This window comes from Camarhynchus parvulus, chromosome 15 (genome assembly GCF_901933205.1).
Source record: "Camarhynchus parvulus chromosome 15, STF_HiC, whole genome shotgun sequence".
NCBI lineage: Eukaryota > Metazoa > Chordata > Aves > Passeriformes > Thraupidae > Camarhynchus > Camarhynchus parvulus.
This window is the reverse complement of record NC_044585.1, coordinates 9,561,183-9,582,486: the sequence shown is the minus strand read 5'-3', so window position 1 is coordinate 9,582,486 and position 21,304 is coordinate 9,561,183. Positions and strand designations below refer to the sequence as shown.

Sequence of the window (21,304 nt, the reverse complement as noted above, 5' to 3'; positions counted from 1 at the left end):
CCAGCTTCTCTGGGCAACCTGTGCCAGGGCCTCATCACCCTCACAGGGAGTGATTTCTTCCATATATCTCACCTAAATTTCCATTTCAGTCTGAAGCCATTCCCTCTTGTCCTGTCACTCCAGTTCCTGATGTAAAATCCCTCTCCAGCTTCTTTCTAGCTCCTTCAGACCCTGGAATGTGCTGTGAGGTCCTTACCCAACCTTCTCTTCCCCAGGCTGAGCAGCCTGAGCTCTCAGTCTGTATATTTTGGGTATATCTGGGTTTTTGCAGCGCAGTGCCAAGGGGCCTCAGGGAGGAGTGGCCCGTGTCCTGTGGCTGCATAAGCCTCTGATTGTTCCCTGTGCCATGGGCTTGGGAACCTCTTCTTTCTCTGCCATAATTAAATTGAAAAAGTTTGGAAAATACTAAGCAGGGCTGGAATGTTTGGCGTGGCCCTGCTGGAAATGTGTGTTGGTATATTTTCACACTCCTCCCACAGTTGTCTTTGTGGTTTATTGTTGTGTTTTTTTGTTGTTTGTGGGTTTTTTTGGGCACCAGCCAGGAGCTGGGACCAGGCCAGGGATTTTTCTTTCACTGCATTCAGAGCTGTTTGTGCCACTCTTCAGTCTCTTAATTACCCAATCTTTGGTTCATTGTCCTAGAAAAGTTCAGTCCATTCAGCGGGATTCTGCTCCGTGCTGCTGCTGGCTCCGTCATGTGGGAAATAAGGAATTTGAATCAGCTCCCAAAATTTCACTTTTTGCCCTCAAAAAGCCAAGCTGGCAAGGAGAGGTGGAGGTGCACGGTCTGGCTGAGGAGATGGGGGACTTTGGGTGGGTTTGGCAGTGATGGGGACATTTGTGACACAGATTGCTGTGTGAAATTCCAGGGTAGCAGGTGCCAGCTCAGAGGCAGGGAAAGACAGAGCTTCCATGGGATGAGGCTTGTGACAGTGCATTAAAATGCTCCTAATGGAAGATTCTCATCTGCAGCCTGCTGGGGTCATGCTCTAAATTACTTGCAAAGGAACTGTAAAGACCCTGCTGTAATTTATTGAGCAATAAAACCCATTAGAGGTAACATGAACCGGTAATTCTGAAATGGGAGTGCAGAAGAGGTTGTGCTTCATGAGTGAAATGTAGGTAAATCTCCTACAAAAAAAAAACCCAAAATGTGAATAGTGTCTAGTTTTTACTGGGGGAAAAAAAAAAGAGAAGAAAATGTGGTCTGTGTAGAGGAACAGGATATTTTTGTGCATTATGGAAATGCCTGATAAAATCCTCAGCAGGTGGAAGCAGTAATGGGCTTAATACACCTGTGGGAGGTGAGGCAGGTTTGGGATCCTTTTGTGCTGGAAATGAAGAGCTGGAATCAGAATCCTAAACCTTGCCAATTGGGGATGCTCACACAGGTTTGTAGAGCCCGTGGTGGAGCTCAGGTGGTTTCATGAGCCTTTTTACAAGTGTAATGAGACAAGTTTTTCTGATGTTTTCTGTTTTTCTTTCCAGGATTTTTGCTCTTTAAAGACTATTGCATGAATGAGATCGATGAAGCTGTCCCTCAGCTGAAGTTCTATGAGGAGGTAAGTGCTGGTGATGGAGCTCTGGGGCTGTGCAGGGAGTGAGGCTCTCCTGCTCCTGCTCCATCAGGGAATGGTGAGAGGGAAGGAGAGGGACATGGAAGCGGTGTGGACTGGTAGAAAAGGATCTGGGATGAATTTTCTGGTGTTGGGGTGACACTGAAACCCTTCAGGTCCTTCCCAGCAGTTTTTCACCCGTGGAAAAGGCAGCAAGGGTGGGGATTGTGGAGGGATGAGGGGTGGGAGCTGCTCAGATGGTTCAGGAGCTGCTGTGGCAGAGGGAACACAAGAGGTGGCTTCAGATGGATGAATTGTGTCCCTTGTCAGGAGATGCACAGTGCCCATCAGCTCCTTCACTGGGTAAGGCACATCCCAAAGGATCAATAATTCCAAGGAATGCACTGGTCCTCTCCAGCTTCTGCTGCTGCAGGGTCTGAGCTCCATGGCTCCATTCATTCATTCCTTCCCTGTTACATTTGTGACACTGAATAAAGCCCCAGTGAATCCTGTCCCAGGTGCTGATTTCAGGGCAGCCCTGCCCATGCCTGATGCTCAGGGTTAATTAGAGCTGGAATAGCCTTGGCTGCTTCACTCATGAGTTGAGAATTTAACTTTTCTCCTTGCTATCAGCACAAACAGCTGGTATCAATTTGGAGATCAGTCCTCAGCAAGACTCCATTCCCTCACTCAGATCAGATACCTGCTGTCAATAAAGAATCTTTTTCTATCATTTCCATCTCTTTATACACTGAAGATATCACTGTCATAAGTAATCCGAAAAGGCCTGTTGTACCAGATTATTTAGCAAGATATTTTTGGCTGCCTCTTTATCTCTGAAACAATTCAAAATTGTATTTTTAGGTTATTAGCAAAATGTTGCCTCAAAAGAATTTCAGTGCTTTGTCATGTACTTTTGGAAAAATCCCATTAAAGATATTTAAAGAGAGGTTCATTGTGTTTTCCTCTGTGACATACCGGATCCAGGAGCTTTTCCCTTTTTTTATATATTTGATTTACTTGCTGCATTTATTACACATAGAATAATCTGAGTACATTGCTACATTAAAAATTGCTTGATGTAAAAGAGCTCTGTACTCCAGGGATTTCATATCACTGCAGCTGGAGTCACGATCAGGCATTTAACAGGATGAGTGATTCATCCCGATCGGTTTCAGGAGGAAAAGAAAAGAAATTCAAAAGAAAAAGGGTGGAAAATTGGGGAAAAAAAAGGAAAAAAAGAGCTTCTAAATACTTGAAAACAAATGTATTCTGATCCCAGTTTTTCAGGAGATCCTTTTGATCTCTGGGGGGCTCTGCTGAAACCCCTGAATGCCGACTGAGGAATCGGGTCCTTTAACAAGCAAACGTTGAGGGATAGGAGGTTGTACTCAAATAAGACAATCAGATATCCATCAGGCTTCCTCCTGTACTGCTAATTATTTTGTGTCATTGCATTAATTAAAAGTGTTTCTTGGGCAAAGACATTTTGAGTCATTTTAATTATAAATTGGTATCAAGGGGGAAGCAGCACAGATGGCAGATTGGGGTGGGACTGGTGCCTTATCATGTCAGCAAACACCAGCAGTACAGCTAGAAAGATACTGACTTTAATTAATGTTCCACCTCCAGAGGTAGGTTGGTCCCAGTTTGTCTCTTGATAATTGGATTTGATGATCTTGGAGGTTTTTTTCCCAACCTAAGCAATGCTGGGGTTGTGTGGCACAGAGCAGATCTGGATCCCAGGGCTTCACAGGCTGCTCCTGGAAGGTCCAGAAAGCCAATGCTGAGTGTTTCCCCTTGCATCTTTTTTTACATTTTGTCATTTCTGGAAGAGCTCTTTCCCGAAATATGCTCCAGAGGACCCTTGGACTGGGTGAACTTTTTGTTCTGGAGCTGGTTGTCAGGTTTTGTTCTGTAAATGAACTGTCTGGGATTGCTGTTGTTTCACCTGGAACACACTGATCTCCTACAGCACACCTGAGGAAACTGGATGTATTTTGTAAAACTGCCTTTTAGCCACCTCTGGGGTTCAAATCCACAGTGTAGCTGGACTATGTGAACATTTTGAAATGTGCTTTGTATTCTTTCTTGGACATCTGTACCCGATGTGCTGTAATCAGGGAATTTTTGATTGGAACAGCCCTCTCAGCCCAGTGAGTCCCACTGTTCACTCAGCCACCACTGAGCATGTCCCCAAGTGCCACATCCTCTTAAATCCCTGCAGGAATGGGGACTCCACCAACGGAATGGGACTCCACAATTGGAAAATCCCAATATTAAAGGGAAATCCCAGCTGTAACTGTGCTGTCGCAGGCGATTCTTCATCAATAAAGAAAACAATAAAATAAAACTTCGGCCCAAGCCCTGTTTTGACCCAGTGAGTGAGAAATCACAAGGAAATGTGTGGTGTGTGTGCTTGTGCTGCAGATCAAGGAGTACGAGAAGCTGGACTCGGAGGAGGAGCGGCTGTCGCGGAGCCGGCAGATCTACGACACCTACATCATGAAGGAGCTGCTCTCCTGTTCCCACGTGGGTATCCTGCCCTTTCCCCCCTCTCCTGGCAGCAGAAATTTCCCTTTGAAATCCAACATCTGGGTTTGGCCAAATTCAAAATGTTGCTTTTTTTATTTTTATTTTTTTTATTGAGGTGTAAAGGTTGAGGCGTGCTGTAATTTTCATTAAAACTAGTGGCACGCAAAGGAAGTATCAGGAGATTTTTTCTGGTTTATGTTTCTTTAGACTAAATGTCTGTTTCCAAAAGGATGAAATAAATGCAGGGTGTGTACAGAGATGTGGCTAAAGTCATTGAAAAGACACATTTCCTCTAGCTGAAGTTTGGGCCCATTGATCTGTTCTTAACAGTTTCATGTGCTCTCTTTTGAAAGAAGGATTTGCAGGTGTTGTATTCTGGTGGTATCATGCTTTGGGTGGAGGGTTTAAGCTTTTCTTTTTTTTTTATTTCCCTCAAAATGCATTATTTTATTAGTAAAAAGTTTGTGTCTGCTTCTGGCTCTGGAGCTGTGCCTGTAAATGGGATTTTTCATGGATTTGTTAAAGGAGGATCATCACCCCCTTTGATTTTTACCTTGCTCCTCCTCGTCTTCCCCTCTCCTGCTTTTCTGCTTCAGAATAATCCTGTTACTGGATCTTTCTGCACATTTCACACAATATTCACTGTAATATACCTGTGGGAGGCCCTATTGATTCCCCTTGGGGTCGGTGTTTCTGTGTGGGGAAAAGAACAACAGTGCTCTGACCTGAAATGAAACTCCTGACAGTTCCAACTGTTTGAAATCTTCCTTTTTCTTTTCCAAAAGCCTTTCTCAAAACAAGCTGTAGATCATGTACAAACACATTTAGCCAAGAAACAAGTGCCAGCCAGCCTTTTCCAGGTGAGCTTTCACAGTCTGAACATTCAGCTTCTCTGACAGAAAGTGACTTTTTAAATACTCTTTAAAGAGACTGAATAAATGGGACTGGTACATATTCTGTGCTGTAAGTGGGATTGAAATGCTTTTCCAAGTCAAAATTACAATTTACTCTTGTTATCTGTAATATTTTCAAGCACATTTAGAAAAGCAAACTGTACCTTGGTGTGTGAACAGAAGAGTTTTTATAGTTGTATAATTTTGAGCCATTAAATGATTTAGAGTAAATCACTTTCCATCAGGAAGATGCTCATCCTGTCAGGGTGAACTGAGCTGCAACAGTGGAGAAATAGTCTTAATCCATCATGGGGGTGTTTGTAAGCCTAAGTGTCTTTTATCTAAATCTGATGTGTTTTTATGTGCTGAAAAAATGTGGAGGTTGCCCCTTGCCTGATGTCTGTTGTGCTCCTGAGCTGTTGTGGTTGGGAATTGGTGATTGCAGTGCTGGGGGATGTCTCAGCACTACCTGGGGGGAGGTTGGGCCCTGACACAGCCAGGGCAGGGATTTCCCTGGAAAAACTCACCTGTGATTTCAAGGTGCAAGGACAGAGAGGAGAGAGGCACCACGGAGATGAGGGAGCAGCTCTGGGAAGTTTGGGTTCCACAGGGGTGACAATTTATCGGTTAAATACATTTGAGAGAAGAATTTTTTGCCCCCACACCCCTTAAGGTTTTTTAGCTGATGAAAATATTTTGTGTTTGACTGCAGGGCACCTGCTCAGATTCCAAAAGCCAAATAAAGCTAAAATGCTTTGTTGAGGTTTTCTTGTGTGGGGCCAAGGAGAGTTCTCTGTGTTGGATGGGATTGAAAAAAGCCATTTATTGTCTGCTTAAATACTAATTGTGTTTCCTCACCCTTTTTTAGCCATATATAGAAGAAATTTGTGATAGTCTCCGAGGAAAAATATTTCAAAAATTTATGGAAAGGTATGAACCTGGGATATTACCTGAATTATCTGCCTGCTGTAGTGGGAAGCCAGGTCCTTTCAGTACTGCTGTAAATAAGGCTAAAAATGTGTATTAATGCATGATTAATCAAATTAACCCAGCTTTGTGGGATATCCTGATCAGAGTCAGGATGTGTGCGTGGAACAGCTGGAAAGCTCAGGGATTTCTCAGTCAGGGCACACAGAGATTGGAGTTTGGGCTGAGAAAAGGCAGAACTGGGGTTCTGGGGATATTCTGTGTAATAAAGAATTGAAGGCACAAGTCTGGCCCAGCAGAGCAGCTCTTTCCTGGTCCTGTGTGTGGCTCTGCAAAGCTCAGCTGCCACCCAGCAACACCCAAATCTATTTTCTAAACTGGTTTGGTGCCATTCTGTGATAATTATAAAAATGCCTCCATAAAGCTGTTATTTTCTTACTTTGAAAATAAATACTTAATTATTCATGTAGGAATAAGCAACTATTTTATCATTTTTTCCCAATGCCTGTGGTATTGCTGATGTCTTCCCTATTTTAAGATAAAATGAGTTTTAAAATGTTCCTTGGAGTATAGGGAGGTTCATTAACATAAATCGAGCTGCCTGTGTTTTTTTTTATAATTATCTTTCTCTTGATGTAATTTAAATGTTTGTTAGTTCCAAACATAGTTGTTTAAAAATTGAAAACCGTCTTTGAATGACTGAAAACCATGCAAGAGAGCTGTGGGGACACACTGAGCACTTCCAGGGATGAGGTTATCTGCTCTCTTTCTCTCCCAAGGATGTAGAACATGGAGTGTGCTCTGCCTAGGAATTGTTTTTCTTGGTGGGGGTAAGATTACAGTTGGTGAAAGGAAGGCTGTCATTTATTAAATACCACCCCACGCCCTAGCTCAGACTAGATTTTAAATATCAGAGTCTTGACATTTCCTGTAATACTCTACACAATAGTCTCAGACAACTTTTAAACTTTTTTTTTTTCTCTTTTGCAGTGACAAGTTTACTAGATTTTGTCAATGGAAAAATGTAGAGCTAAATATTCATGTAAGTACTCACAAGTATATTTATCTTGTCAGAGGCTGATACAGGAAAGAGAATGTTCAGTTTTGAATCCTGCTCTGCAAAGGCCTCATTAAGGAGGGTGGTGGATGTCACTGCTCTGCTATTCTTAGGCACAGCCCTGATGATTCCTGTCTGGACGTCCCCTCTGCCTTCCTCAGCTAATGGAATTTTGATTTTTTTAATGGCTGAAAGAGCTGAAGTGCCAGAATTTCTGCTCTTTACCAGCCCCAATCCCTGTCCACCTCCCTTTCCCTCTCCAGTCTGTGATCCCAGCACCCTGTGAGCCCCTTCCCTTGGCCTCAGCTTTTGTCCCTTCTGCACTTCTGTGTGACAAGTTGAGCTGCAAAAATAGCCCTGAGACTGGCAGATTTTGGGAACAGCAGCCTGTTGGTGCTACTTCACACTGTAGTGCTTCCAAGTACATGGAAATATCAACAATAAGGGGCTCCTTTTCCAACACAGTAAATGCTGTTGAATTACAGTTGAGGATCTCAACACATTCATGGATCATTTAGATGTTTTCACAGTAGGTTTTTTTTTTAATGCTGGAAAAATGAAGGTTTTGTTTTTGTTGTTTCTGTTTCCATTTGCAGCTGACCATGAATGATTTTAGTGTACATAGAATAATAGGAAGAGGGGGATTTGGTGAAGTGTATGGCTGCAGAAAAGCAGACACTGGAAAAATGTGAGTATCACCCACTCTGTGGCAGAGGTGATTGTAAACTCTGGACTAGTGAGGAAATCCTTCCAATCATTTCTTAGGAAATCACTGGGAAGCAGCATCACATTGCTGTAAAGTTCTTTGTGATGAAGTTTTACCCCCACAATTGTGATTCCTGGCTCACTGCAGGCTCAGTGGATCCTGTTCCATGCCATGCAGGGGCTCAGTGTCACACAGCTCCTGGGCACATGGAAATGTCCTGTCAAAACCAGTGGAAGATGTGGATGTGTTAAAATCAGCACAGATGCAAATGTCTTAAAATCAGCACAGATGCAGATGTGTTAAAATCAGCAGCAATTCCCTGGATCAGAGGATATTTCTGTGGAACCCATGGTGGCTGCTCAGGTGTCACCTGCTCCAGGTGGAGCTGCAGGAATCTGTCCCCAAATCTGGGCAGTCAGGGCTGTGCCAGAGCCATTCCCATTGGGGAATTCCATCACTGCCTGCCCCATGTGTGGTGAAAGCAGAGATCCCTGCTGCTGTTTGGAAGGGGATATCCCACTGCTGGACTTGTGCTTCCCAGAACTCTCAGTGGGAGCTCCAGGGTCAGCCCTGGGTGGTTTTTATTCCTTTTCCATTCACACACCTCCCCTGATCATCAGATTTTCATTTCTAGGCACCATTGTCCCATTGTGTTCTGATGTGAACATCTGGGCATGGATTTAACCAGTTGTTCTCGATATTTTGAACATTTCTTTATTTACACCCCAGCCTTTCATCTTGCTTTTCTCCTACAATTTTAGTCCACAGCCCATCCTTAAACATTTCCCTTCCAAGTGAGCAGGGCATGTGTGAGGTGCCCTGTGTCTGGCTCCTCTGGCATTTATGTGTGCCTGACATCCTTGATAATAATAAACTTCTGACTCTTAACGAGTGGAAGACATCTTAATGTTGCTATTATTATATTCAGTATTTCTGCAGTGACTTCAAGTATTTATATTAATGCTCTTACTAACAACGCTGGCTTTATTCTTGCTTTGGTACTTTTTGTCCATGTACAGTTCATTCAGTTGTCTGTGTACAAAAATAAACATTTTATTTAGCTTGAGGCATGCTCAGCCAGCAATTCTCAGAGTCCCAGCCGTCTCCATGTCTGAGTGCCTGAGTAGGGCTCTGGCAGGAGGTGGATAAACCCTTGGGAAGTGAGAAGGACAGGAAAAGTGAAGCAAAGGACAGGTTTTATTACATATAAATACAGCAAAGGGAAGCAAAATGTGGGAAAACCAACCTTCTTTTTCAAATTTGAAGCAAAAACTTAAGACGAGGTTCAGCTTCTGGGTAGAGGTTTGGTTTAATTCTTGATCCAAACCTTTGTGCCCATCCCTAACCCAGCTCCCATCCCCTCCAGGCTGCCTCTGCTGCACTTAGAGCTGCAGACTTAATTTGGGACAGGTTCCCTGAGAAGCTGTGGCTGCCCCATCCCTGGAAGTGTCCAAGGCCAGGTTGGATGGGGCTTGGAGCAGCCTGGGATGGTGGAAGGTGTCCCTGCCCATGGATTTAAGATCCCTTCCCACCCAAACCATTCTGTGGTTTCCATCAGCCTTGAACACCCCCAGTGCCTCTCTCTGGGCAGGGCAGGGTCAGGGGTTATTTGTACTCACCCTTCACAGACTCCTCAGCAGGAACACATGAATATATTCCCAGTCTGCAAACTTAAAATTCACCCTCACTCCCCCACTCCCAACAACACTGATGTCAGGAATGACGTGGCTGTTTTTGGGAACTGGAGCTCCCAAAAGCTGAAGCCCTGGGGCTGGATGGGGATGGGCATTGAAACACTGCTGTAATGTGGTAATTTCCTAAAAAATATGCATGACTATCCATGTCTAGGAGTCTTCTGTGGAGGAGCACACATGTCCTTCTCACTGATATCTATTAATGAACTCACCAACAGCTTGGAAAAATACCCAGCCTGGATCATATCCTCCTGTGGTTGGTGGTTGTTAGGGTAACATCCTTTGTGAGCAAAATTTTATTAATTTGTGTAGCACAGATGGTAGAAGACTAAAAAAGCTTTCTTGTGTGTATCTGACTTTTTCTGAGTAGAAAGAAAATTAAGGAGGAAAAAAAACCCAAAAAAACTCAGCGTGTGTTCAAGATATTGCTTTCCTGATAGAGTTGAAACTGTTGGAATTAAAAGGTACCATAACAGAGTTTTTGTTATTTAATTCCTAAGGCAGATCCTTGCTTGTAGGTATGAGAAAATGAATATATGTTGTGTAATTCCTATCTCACTGTGATGGTTTGGACATGGAATTATTTGTAAAGCACATTTCTCTGTCAGGAGGCTTCTGCTGGAAATGTGTTAATTCTGGGAGATTTTGGAGGTTTTTAGTTTTAGTGAAATTATGTTTTTTTTAGTCCTGGGGTTAAGTCTTTCAAGAGCTTGCTTACAGCATCCTGTGAATGTGCATGGCCTGGCTGCCAGTGAAGAGTCCTGGCAGAGGAGATTTTTGGTGCTTTTTCTGAATGTTTATTTTTTCTTTTCAGGTATGCAATGAAATGTTTAGATAAGAAGAGAATCAAGATGAAGCAAGGAGAAACATTAGCCTTAAATGAAAGAATTATGCTGTCTCTTGTCAGTACAGGAGTAAGTATCACCATGTTATTCCTTCTTCCTTCCATATAATGTAAAAGCTGTTACATATAATGCATATTCCATCAATTCCCTTGTGTGACATGCAAGAATTAACCCCCACTGGAGCCTCCCCCTGATTCTTGCAATGTGTCTGAAATGAGAAGGGAAAACCAAACGTGCTTCATCAGTTTGGGTCCTACAGAATGAGCATCTTTGCTGCAGAGGCTTGAGGGGGTGCCCATTTCTGAGGTAATTCATCCTCCCACTTTCCTGACGTTTTAAGTATTCCTTTTTAAAGTATTTTTCTTTGAAACTTTTCCAAAACACGATTCTGTCTTGTAAAAACGATTCCTTTTATTTGTAGAGTTAGAGAGTACTTTGGTGGGATCTAAAGTGTTCCTGCACACAAAACTCCAGTTCATCTTCCCTTTCCTGTTACTCTGATATCCATTTTTTTTTTTTTTTTTCTGTGTACTGTAGCTGAGTCAAGGTGTATTCCAAGCCATCTGTTCTATTTATAAATTGGATTAAAACGAGATGAATTAAAATCTAAAGTTGAAACCATCACTGGTGTGTGCAAAAAGCCAGCACCTACCTGGGGTTGGCTCCCTGGGGTCACTGGCTGGTGGCTGAGGTGTGTTGGGCTCAGAGAATTCCAGGCAGGATGGGAGGTGGCTCTGCCCTCCCTGCAGTGACACCGTGGTTGCCATGGCTACGGGTGATGCTGGCAGGAAGGTTCACTTCCCTCACCTTGTGGTGCATGAATTAAACACTGAGTGTGGGAGCACAGCCCCTGTGCCCACAGATATGGGGGGTGTGACCGTGTTCATAGGGGTCTTAGGATGAGGGAAGAGATGAGAATGTTGACTCCATGTTTCAGAAGGCTTGATTTATTATTTTATGATAAATATTATATTAAAACTATACTAAAAGAATAGAAGAAAGGATTTCATCAGAAGGCTGGGTAAGAATAGAATAAGAAAGAATGATAACAAAGACTACTGTCTTGGACTCTCTGTCCGAGCCAGCTGGCTGTGATTGGCCATTAATTAGAAACAACCACATGAGACCAATCACAAATGCAGCTGTTGCATTCCAAAGCAGCAGATAACCATTGTTTGCATTTTGTTCCTGAGGCCTCTCAGCTTCTCAGGAGGAAAAATCCTAAGGAAAGGATTTTTCATAAGAGATGTCTGTGACAGGAGGGATGAGGATGAGGAGGAATTGAGTGTGGTTTTGTACCAGAGCTGTGCAAAGAGCAGCATTCCCTGCATGGCACAGAGCAAACTTTGTTCTGAGGCACCAGGGCTGTGTCCCCAGAGATCAGGGGATCTTCTGTGTGGGACTGACCTTGAAGATGTCATTGTCCCCACACTGCCATGGCCACCACTAAGCCAAGGAGAGCTTCCAGTGCCTAAAGAGGCTCCAGGAGAGCTGGAAAGAGACTTGGGACAAGGGAGATTGGCTTCCCACTGCCAGAGAACAGGGTTAGATGGGATATTAGGGAGGAATTATTCCCAGTGAGGGTGGAATTATTCCCAGGGTGCCCAGAGAAGCTGTGGCTGCCCCATCCCTGGAAGTGTCCAGGGTTGGACAGGGCTTGGAGCACCCTGGGACAGTGGAAGGTGTCTCTGCCTTGCAGGGGTGGAACTGGATGAATTTGAAGGTCTCTTCCAACCCAAACCATTCTGGGATCTGTGATTCATCCCTTTTTGATGCTTTTTGATCAAGTTACCTGTTTTCACCAGAGATAAGTTGTAGTTTGTCCACGTGTGTCAGGATTCCTGAAAACCAGTGGGGAGTGGGTCTGTAGTAGGGACTAGACAAGAAATCGAGGCAAATGAGTAATAATTGTCCCATTAACTTTAATTTGTGATTCTGTGGCTGCAGCACTGAATGTGAATTAGGATGTCTAGAGATTCCAAGAGAAAATAGATCAGGAGCTGCTGGTGGAGGCATTTTGTCACAGGCCAGCACACAGTGAGGCTTTAAGCAGGGGCAGCAGCAGGAGGAAGCATTTGTTTCTTTTGTAAAGGATTATCAGCTCGTTAGAGTGACATTTCTTCCAGATTCTCAGAAATCTGAAGGACTTTGAAGAGAGGTTTTGTACAAAGTGCTGCTCATTCAGGTCAGGTACACCTGGGCAGGAGAGGCTTGGAATATGCAGAATGAGATAGGTTTGAAGGTGGTGGAATAAGAGAATTCCTTCAGTCCCTGAACAGAAGCTGGGAGGCTGCAGTGGCTCATGGTGTGCCCAGGGACAGTTCTGCACTGCCCAGAGCAGAGTGGAACTGGGAAATCCATCACAGCACAATTAGTCATTTAACTGGGAATCCAGATGTCTCTGCAAAATGCATAATAACAGCTGTGCAGCTGACACAGCTGGTTGTGTAATCAGTTCTGTTCATCCACCTCAAGCTCTGGCATTCCCCCCAGCACCCCTGGAGCAGGGAGCTCCCAGGCTGGAGTCGGTCATGGCTGTGTGGTGACAGCAGCTTTCCATTTCCAGTGGCTTCAGGAGTACAACAGGCACCTCTGCAGAGCATCTGGAGCCTCTTGGATGGCCCTGGTGGCACCAAACTGGGCTCTGCAGGGCTCAGTGTCCCTTGGTGCCTTTGCTGTGTCACTGTGGTGTAACGGGGACAAACTGTCACTGAGCTTTGGGTTTCCTCTTCTGCAAGACACAGGCCTCATCTTCCCCTCCCACAGAGCCCTTCAGGCTGGAAAGGCATTGTGAAATCCTTGGAAGGTCACAGAGCAGGGAAAAGATTTTACTTTCTGTTAAAAAGAAAAAGATACTTCATTTCTGTAGTAGCCAGTATTTGCCTGATTTTTGCTGAAAAACTGGAACATGGAAGTCACCAAGGTGGTGATGGACCCCGTGAAACCAGCCAGTGCCAAGGTGCTGGTGGAAGGAATGATAATTCCATTAATCTTTTCCTGAGGGTAGGAGGGGATCATTCCATCTGTGTTGCAAGCCTGGGGCTGTGCAGGGCTGTGCCTCCTCTCTGTTGTGGCTCCCAGCTTTTTTCCTTCTAAAAAAGCCTCAGCAGTTCAGCTGCCTTACCCAGATCTTCTCGAGATGATTTTACTGATGGCTGCATTCAAGATTTCCTCCAAGATATGTTAAATATAATCCCAGAATATCCTCAGTTGGAGGGCCCAGCTCAGGATGCCCCAGGAGATCAATAATTGATTTTTTTTGGAGCAGAACAGGTACTTGGTTGGTGTTTATGTGCTTCAAGCAGTGACACATCTTTGGTGACATGTCAGGACAGAGCTGCCCTCCAGTTAAACTGGGACACAGCTGCTGTGTGCTCTGCACACCTTTGTCCCCTGTTTGCTGTCACTTTGTGCCCCAAAGCTCAGTGCTTGGCTTTTAGAAGAGTTTTGGGAAGAGTTAAACCCAAAGGTTTCCTCCTAGAGCACTTTTCAGTGTGCTAATGTCTTTAAAATATCACATTTCTACTTTTTTTTAATGACTACTCCAATATTTTTTTCCTTCCACATGATTTATTGCCACAGCTTTGACTTCAGCAGTTCTCTGGATTCAATCCAAGATTGTTTGGATGTAAGGAACTCTTTCCAAACTGGTCTTAATTCACACATTAATGTCATAATGTTGCTTATTTTCATCAGAGCAGAAAGTTGACTGCCATGAAGAATTGCTCTCCTGGGAAATTGGTTTTATTGCTTTATGTGTCCTTTAAAAAATAATTGTAGGGTGGTTTTTTTTTTATTCTTATGCTGTAGAATACTCCTTTGCTGGGATTTTTGTGTCAGGAAAATACTGCAGTACAGTTTTTCTCTCTGTTAAGCAAGGAGAGGGTAGTGATGAAATTAGGAATGCTTGCACAAAAAAAATGAGTTATGCATCACATTTACACTTCCAGATAACTTCTATTTTTAAAATCCATAAAAATATAAGCAAGCTATGTTCTGGTGTAGAAAAACCTTTTTATTTGTCTATGTGTGGTGTTTAAATTCTACCACTAAATCCTTCTGGGTAATTAGATTGCTCTGAAATTTTAGGAGCCCTGCTTGGGGACCCTTCTGAATTATCCAGTCGATGCAGGAAATTAAGTTAATAATTCTGCTAAAGCTGCTGTTGTGAAGTTAAGTGGCAGCTACAATAATCCCCAACACAGAGCTCATAACCAAAGGTGGTATCTTGTGTTAGACACCACATCAGGCTCCTTAGTTTTAGGAAAAAAATTTTACAGATGTTTAAAATTTGCATTTTATATTTAGGAATTTGGCTTTTTTCCTGGATGCTGTGCAGGTGTTTCACATCCATCCCTCCTCTCTGCAAGGGAGCAAAACACAAAGTGCAGTTGGGTTGGAGAGGGGCAGGATATACCCTGGTGTGGCATTCACATTTTCTGAAAAATCCCTTTGCCCAGGAATTTTCTCCTGTGAAGCTGAAAAGCCTCAGAGAAAAGGGAAACAATTCTTATCTCATTTGATTCTTCTATGTTTTACTTGTCTGGAAAGTGTTTGGAGGTTGTTTACCAACAGGTGATTGTTTCTTTAGTTTCTGATGTGAGTTGTTTTCACTCTTTGGCCAATCAGTGCCAAACTGTGTTGGGGTTCTGGAAAGAGTCAAGAGTTTTTCATGATTATCTTTTTTTATCCTTCTGTAAGTATCTTTTCTGTATTCTTTAGTATAGTATAGTTTAACATTCTTTAATATAATATAGTATCATAAAATAATAAATTAGCCTTCTGAACACATGGAGTCAGATTCATCCTTCCTTCCTTCATCAGGACACCCTGCAAATAGAATAGCCTGGCACTGTGGGGATCCCTGAAATATAAATTATATATGTAAAGATACATAAATAATACATATATATATATATATTAAAATCTTTATAAGATTTATAAATTTATAAAGATTTAGAAATATAAAGCAACCTTTCTATCTAAACCCCATGGAAGGAAGGGGGGGGCTCTGAAGTGTCCCTGTCCCTCCCTTTCCTCTCTGCCCAAGGCCACTGTGTTTTGCTGTTTCTAAATTGGGAAGGGAGCAAGTTCCTGTCAGAGATTCCCAGAGCTTTCCCTGCTCCATCCTGCAGCTCCAGGCACGTTGTTGGAGTCACGTGAGGCTCTGCCTCCTGCAGGGTGTCCTGGGCTGCTCTGCCTTTGGGATCTGATGTGGGATGGGGCAGCCCAGCCCAGGATTCCCAAAGGGATCACTGCAGACCCACCAAACAGCCCTGGTTTTGTACCACGAGGTGTCCCTGCCCATGGCAGGGGCTTGGGATGAGATGAGCTTTAAGGTCCCTCCCAACCCAAAGCATTCCATGGTTCCATCCCATATGGCTTTGGAGAAGAAGTTTAGGAGGTGACAGCCATTCCTGGTCATTAGCCAAGAGCCTTCTGGCTATTATCAGCAATAATATGGCCAGAGCAGGTCCATTCTTCATGGAAAGGGTTCTCCAGCCCTGGCACAGCTGCCCAGGGCAGTGGTGGAGTCACAGCCCAGGGAGGATTTAACCGATGTGTGCATGTGGTGTTGTAAATGCAGGTCCACCAATGAGGGGAGAGAATGATGCATCTGACTCCATGTTCTCAGAAGGCTGATTTATTACTTTATTATACTATATCATATTAAAGAATACTATACTATACTAAAGAATACAGAAAGGATACTTACAGAATGCTAAAAAGTTAATAACGAAAAACTTGTGACTCTGGAAAGAGTCCCAACAAAACAACTCACAGCAGAATCCAATGAAACAATCACCTGTGGGTAAACAATCTCCAAACACATTCCACATGAGCGCAACACAGGAGAAGCAAATGAGATAAGAATTGTTTTCCTTTTCTCTGAGGCCTCTCTTGCTGCCTTTCAGCTTCCCAGGAGAAAAACCCTGGGCAAAGGAATTTTTTCAGAGACTGTGAATGCCACAGATGTGGCACTTGGCGATGCAGGTTAGTGGTGGCCTTGGCTGAATCCCTCAATCTCAGAGAGGTTTTCCAACCTCAGCAATTCCATAATTCTGAGTGAGCCCTTGTATCCAGCACAGGCCTGGTGCAGAGGAGGGTCTGCCAGCTGCTGCCATGGGGTTTGGAATGTGTGCCATGGAGGTACCAGCACGTGAGCAGACCTTGGGAACAAAGATGTGTTTTTCCAGTGGAATTTTTTATGGCTGCTTGTCTTTAATGGGGTGGATTGAGGTTCAGGTGCATCAGGGGCCAAACACCTTCACTGTCTCCTGAGCAGGGCCCTCACAGGGGAACAGGGATTAACAATGAAGCTGAATTTCAGGAGAGAACTTGGGAATGCTGGCAAATAGCACAGGAAAAATACCAGCTGTATTTTTAGCTTCCCTAAGTCACACTTTGCTTTTTGCCCAAGGTGAACCTCTTTGCTCTTGCCTTGCAGGACTGTCCTTTTATAGTCTGTATGACCTATGCCTTCCACACCCCTGACAAGCTCTGCTTCATTCTGGACCTCATGAATGGTAAGCAAGGCTTGTTCACATGATGATGATGATGATGATGATGATGATGCTACAGAAATTTTGGCAGGAGGATTGCTGAGATGGTTGGTCCCTCAAGCCTGGGCTGCTCTATGAGCTGATTTATTCTGCTCTCCACAAACCAATGTGTGGAGCCTTTGCTTATGTGGAAATCCTCTGCTGGATTAGTCACTGAATGCAAATGTTTATGAAATAAATGCGTTTTAAAATGGAGTTTCAGACTGATCAAATCTCTGTATGAACTTTCTCAGCCGTTTTGTCACCACACAGATTTGCAGAGGGTGGGGCTGTGTGATCTCCAGGTAATAAGAACCTACAAAAGCTGAGCTGTTCCCCCACAGTGTCACCCTGTCTGCCTTCAGGGTAAGATTTTACTGTGCACTTAATTACATCTCAATTCTCATTTCAGGAGGAGATTTGCACTACCACCTCTCCCAGCATGGAGTGTTTTCTGAAAAAGAGATGAGGTTTTATGCTACTGAAATCATCCTGGGCTTAGAGCACATGCACAATCGCTTCGTGGTGTACAGAGACCTGAAGGTAATGCTTGGTGGGTGCCTAAATCCACACAGCCCCTCAGAAAACTTCTATGGATTACCCTTCCTGAAACCTTTCCTTGGCAGGATTATTTCTTTATCTGCCTGATTTTTGTACTGAGTTTTCAAAGTCCTTCTAATCTGTGCCATTATCCAGTTTAACCAGCCTGGGAGAGGCTTCCTGGGGGTCACAGTAAATCCTGTGAGGTGTTACTGATCTCCCTGATGGGAATGATTTAGAGGATATATTGTATTTCTGGGAGCCCTGGAAGAGACCTTTGTGTGTGTGATGGGGGGCAACAGCAGGAGAGGGGCTGGGGACTTTCACTGACATTTGGGAAATCAAGGACAGGTCCCAGAGAAGAGTCCCTGGACCAAGTGACAGCACAAGGGGCTGAAAATCTGCCCAGAGACTGAGAATAAAAGGTGTAAGAGCCACACACAGCCCCTGCTGTGAAGAAACCAAAACCAACTTGAGGCCAGAATGGATTATTCGTTTATTACCTGCTTTGTGTTCAAACCTTGCCTGGTTATTCCCTCCTGTTATTCAGTATTTCATAACCTGTGGAGTTGATGGTAGTGCTCTGTGAGAAGGTGGATTTTTATCTAGGAAGTGCCTGGTATATATTGATGTTAAATGAAAGAAGGCAATTACCAATTACCAGGGAGTATTGATGTTTGAGTTGCTGTGCTCTGAGAGTTTGCAGTTGTCAGCTGGGGAATACCAAGCACTCACCTCTTTCTCTTGGTTTCCAGCCTGCAAATATCCTGCTGGATGAACATGGGCACGTGAGGATATCAGACCTTGGGCTGGCTTGTGACTTTTCCAAAAAGAAGCCACATGCCAGTGTGTAAGTATTCTGTCTGGGAGCTCTGCTGCACACACAGGTAGTGCTAAATCCATCTGGAATTTGTCTTTATAACTTAACTTTGCCTGAAGGGGAGGGATGACACTTGTGTGGCCCAGGCTTGCTGAGCTGGTGGCTCTAATGAGGTTTTTTGGGCTCCTGTCCCTGTTTTCCTGCACAGTTGTAGCAGCTGATGTGTAGGCATGGCTGGGAGATGACACATTATTTCAGGATGATTCACTGCTCAGAGAAGAACCTGACTGAGTTAAAGTACCAGATTGCTTTAATTGTCCCAACCTGGTAATTAAATATTCCCAAACCGACTAAAATCTTGGATTTATTATGTCTTTCTCTTTCTGGATCTTCATGGAACTGGAGGCAAGCTTTGTTCCTTTTTGCCTCTCACCATCAGGATTTAACTGGGATCTGAATTCCTGGAGCTGGGTGTGGATTCACATCTTACCTGGCACGTTTCATTCTTAGCTCCTCAATTGACCTGATTTAGTCTTGGAATTTATGCAAAAAGGGAAACTCCAGCCTGTCACACCTTAAGAGATTTGCAAATCAGTAGCTTCTTGAAAAAAGTCCATATGTTTTGAACATGTTAAGGGTGAAAGCAATACCTGGTGGCTGCCTCTTGTGGTGCCCAGGGGTGACTTCAGGAGTGTCCTGTGCTCACACAGATGACACAAAAAAACCCATTGGAAGCAAAACAAAATTGTCAAAATGAATTCTTTCCAAACCGGGCTGTCTTATTGAGAGAATACTGATTTTTAATGATTTTTTTCCCCAGTGATAATGTTGGGTGTAATGAGTGCTTTGTGCTGTTGTGCTCTGCAGAGGAACCCACGGGTACATGGCCCCCGAGGTGCTGCAGAAGGGCACAGCCTACGACAGCAGTGCTGACTGGTTCTCCCTGGGCTGCATGCTCTTCAAGCTGCTGAGGGGGTGAGTGGGGCTCCTGCCTTGCCTCTGGGAGCCTGGGGGCCTCTGTGGGTGTCCCTTGGAATAGCAGGACGTGGTGTGTCACAGGTTGGCTGAAGGGATCCCTCAGTGCTGCCCCATGTGTGACAAACCAGGCTTTTTCTTCCAAACCAAACCCAAGCCAAGCATCCTGTAGTAGCTACAGGTGTGGGAAATGAGGAAGCCACTTCTGTCTGCTCTTTGAAGTGCTGCAGACAGCAGTTTGCTCCTCTCTGGCAGTGTTTTAAATGTGTTGCTCCTTGGAGTGCTCTAAGCAGCCCTGTTAAATCGTGGGCTTTGTGTTGAGACCTGGTGTTGTGGAGAAGCTCTTGGCTGCACTGGTTCCTTTTTGGGTGTTACTCAGCCTTCCCTCCTGCAGGGTTTGGGCCAGGTACAAGGTGTGGATCCTTCCATTTGCTGAATCTGGCCTGTTACCTTACCAGTGTCCAAAGGTACACGATAATTACAGCTTTGTCAGCTCATTAAATTTAGAATAGATTAATGCCATGGGATTTATCTGAGCAGTCAACAAGCACTGATGGGCAAGAGCTTGTTGAAAATGGCATCCTCAGTGTTAATGGCAAACCAGGAGAAATCTGAGGCTTTTCACAGTGCTTCTCTGTAAAGATTGATCATTAGGTCATCCTGTGTCCTCACACATAATTAATTATAAGCTTTTATCTCCATGCAGACAGTGCACAAAGGAAGGTCAGTGTGTGACTTGTGAATTGAACTCTAGAACTATATCGATTTAACATTAATTGTGCACAAAGCAGACTGTGTAAGGGTGCAAATAAAGAAAGAAGTGGTGTTTAAATTGCCAGTCTTTGGGCTGTGATTGTCCCTGGCAGAGATGTTCAGGGTGGTATCAGTGCTCAGCCAGAAGCCAGAGCATTATTCACAGTGAACTCTCATTCCTCATCTGTTCTGAAACCAATTAAACACATCCCAAAACAAGGGCTGGGCACATGGTGCCATTTCTTGGTATTTGGTAAATTTAGTCTGGCACAGAATCTGCCCAGAAGTCGCCAGTGAATCATTTTCTTCCCTGATCTACTCAGAGCCTCCTTGTCAGAGTACACGAGGCTGTGTGGGAACCATTTACCTGTCATGCTGAAAAGAGAAAAATTGGAGTCCTGGTCCATCCATTGCATTCATCAATCAGAACATTTTTGAGAATAAAAGGAAAATAACTTGGGAGTAGCAGGTCTCCAGTTGAAACATGCTGGTACACTCTGCCATGTGGTAAGCCAGAATGCTTTAGAATATCTAATTAATGGAATTGATAAGTGAGTAACATTTTGATTGTGAAAAACATCATCCCCTCAAGGTTTTAAAGAAAAGAAGCAGGGAATATATCCTAAATATAATCAAAATATCTCTTACTACAATGCTGCTTCTTTCACGGAGGACCGTGTGATAAATCTCTAATGGGTCACAGTCTTCCATAGCTTAGAGGAAAATTCAAATTCAAGCCAGAATTATAAAGCAGGAAAGGGATGAAGCTGATAATTTCCAAGATACCATCAGATATCCTCCCAGTGGCTGATGCTGTGGGATCTGTGATCTCTTATCTCTTTACTCTCCGTGATGAGGAACGGTGAGTTCAGTGGGTCATGCTCGCCTTCCCTATAGAAATCCTTGGATTTAAATCCCTGTGGGTGATGGCTGCTCAGGGTTTCCTTGTTAGCTGAAAAGTGTTCAGGTTTTGGGGAGATAGATGTAATTGGTGAGGCATTTGAAGCACATCTTGAAGGCCAGATCACTGTTGAAGAATTACCCAGCTTTCTGCTCACCTTCCTGTGATTGCTGTGCAGGACAGGAGCGATGAGGGGGAAGGATGGGACTAACAGGATGCTCCACTCTTTCCTGGCACTGCCACAGCTGAAATACCCTGATATGCTGGGGCTTGACATTTATTTATTGGCATTCTTTTTCTTCTTTCCACAGGCACAGCCCTTTCAGGCAGCACAAAACCAAAGATAAGCACGAGATCGACCGGATGACGCTCACGGTGGTAAGGGCTGGCCTCAGTGACATCCCCGTGTTCCCTGAGCTCCCATTTCCCCTAAAACTGGAACTGCTCTCCCAGAGAGCTCTATCTGCACGTGGGAGAGCTGTTTCCAAACACCAGCAGAGGCAAGAAAGCAGAGCATGCCTCTTCCACCATGGAATATCTCTTTGTGTTTCTTTTCTCTG

The 21,304-nt window shown here is 44.1% G+C and overlaps 1 protein-coding gene across 1 annotated transcript in view; it reads left to right on the top strand.

Annotated features, from left to right (window-relative positions):
* Positions 1 to 21,304, top strand: part of GRK3 (G protein-coupled receptor kinase 3) — a 60,947-nt gene that overhangs the window by 25,834 nt on the left and 13,809 nt on the right. Inside the window, exons 3-14 of the mRNA XM_030958926.1 lie at positions 1,489 to 1,562; positions 3,987 to 4,088; positions 4,877 to 4,951; positions 5,853 to 5,914; positions 6,902 to 6,953; positions 7,565 to 7,656; positions 10,183 to 10,282; positions 16,662 to 16,740; positions 17,168 to 17,298; positions 18,051 to 18,145; positions 18,983 to 19,090; positions 21,056 to 21,122. Of these exons, the coding sequence (XP_030814786.1) occupies positions 1,489 to 1,562; positions 3,987 to 4,088; positions 4,877 to 4,951; positions 5,853 to 5,914; positions 6,902 to 6,953; positions 7,565 to 7,656; positions 10,183 to 10,282; positions 16,662 to 16,740; positions 17,168 to 17,298; positions 18,051 to 18,145; positions 18,983 to 19,090; positions 21,056 to 21,122 (1,037 nt within the window). The remainder of the gene's footprint in view (positions 1 to 1,488; positions 1,563 to 3,986; positions 4,089 to 4,876; positions 4,952 to 5,852; positions 5,915 to 6,901; positions 6,954 to 7,564; positions 7,657 to 10,182; positions 10,283 to 16,661; positions 16,741 to 17,167; positions 17,299 to 18,050; positions 18,146 to 18,982; positions 19,091 to 21,055; positions 21,123 to 21,304) is intronic.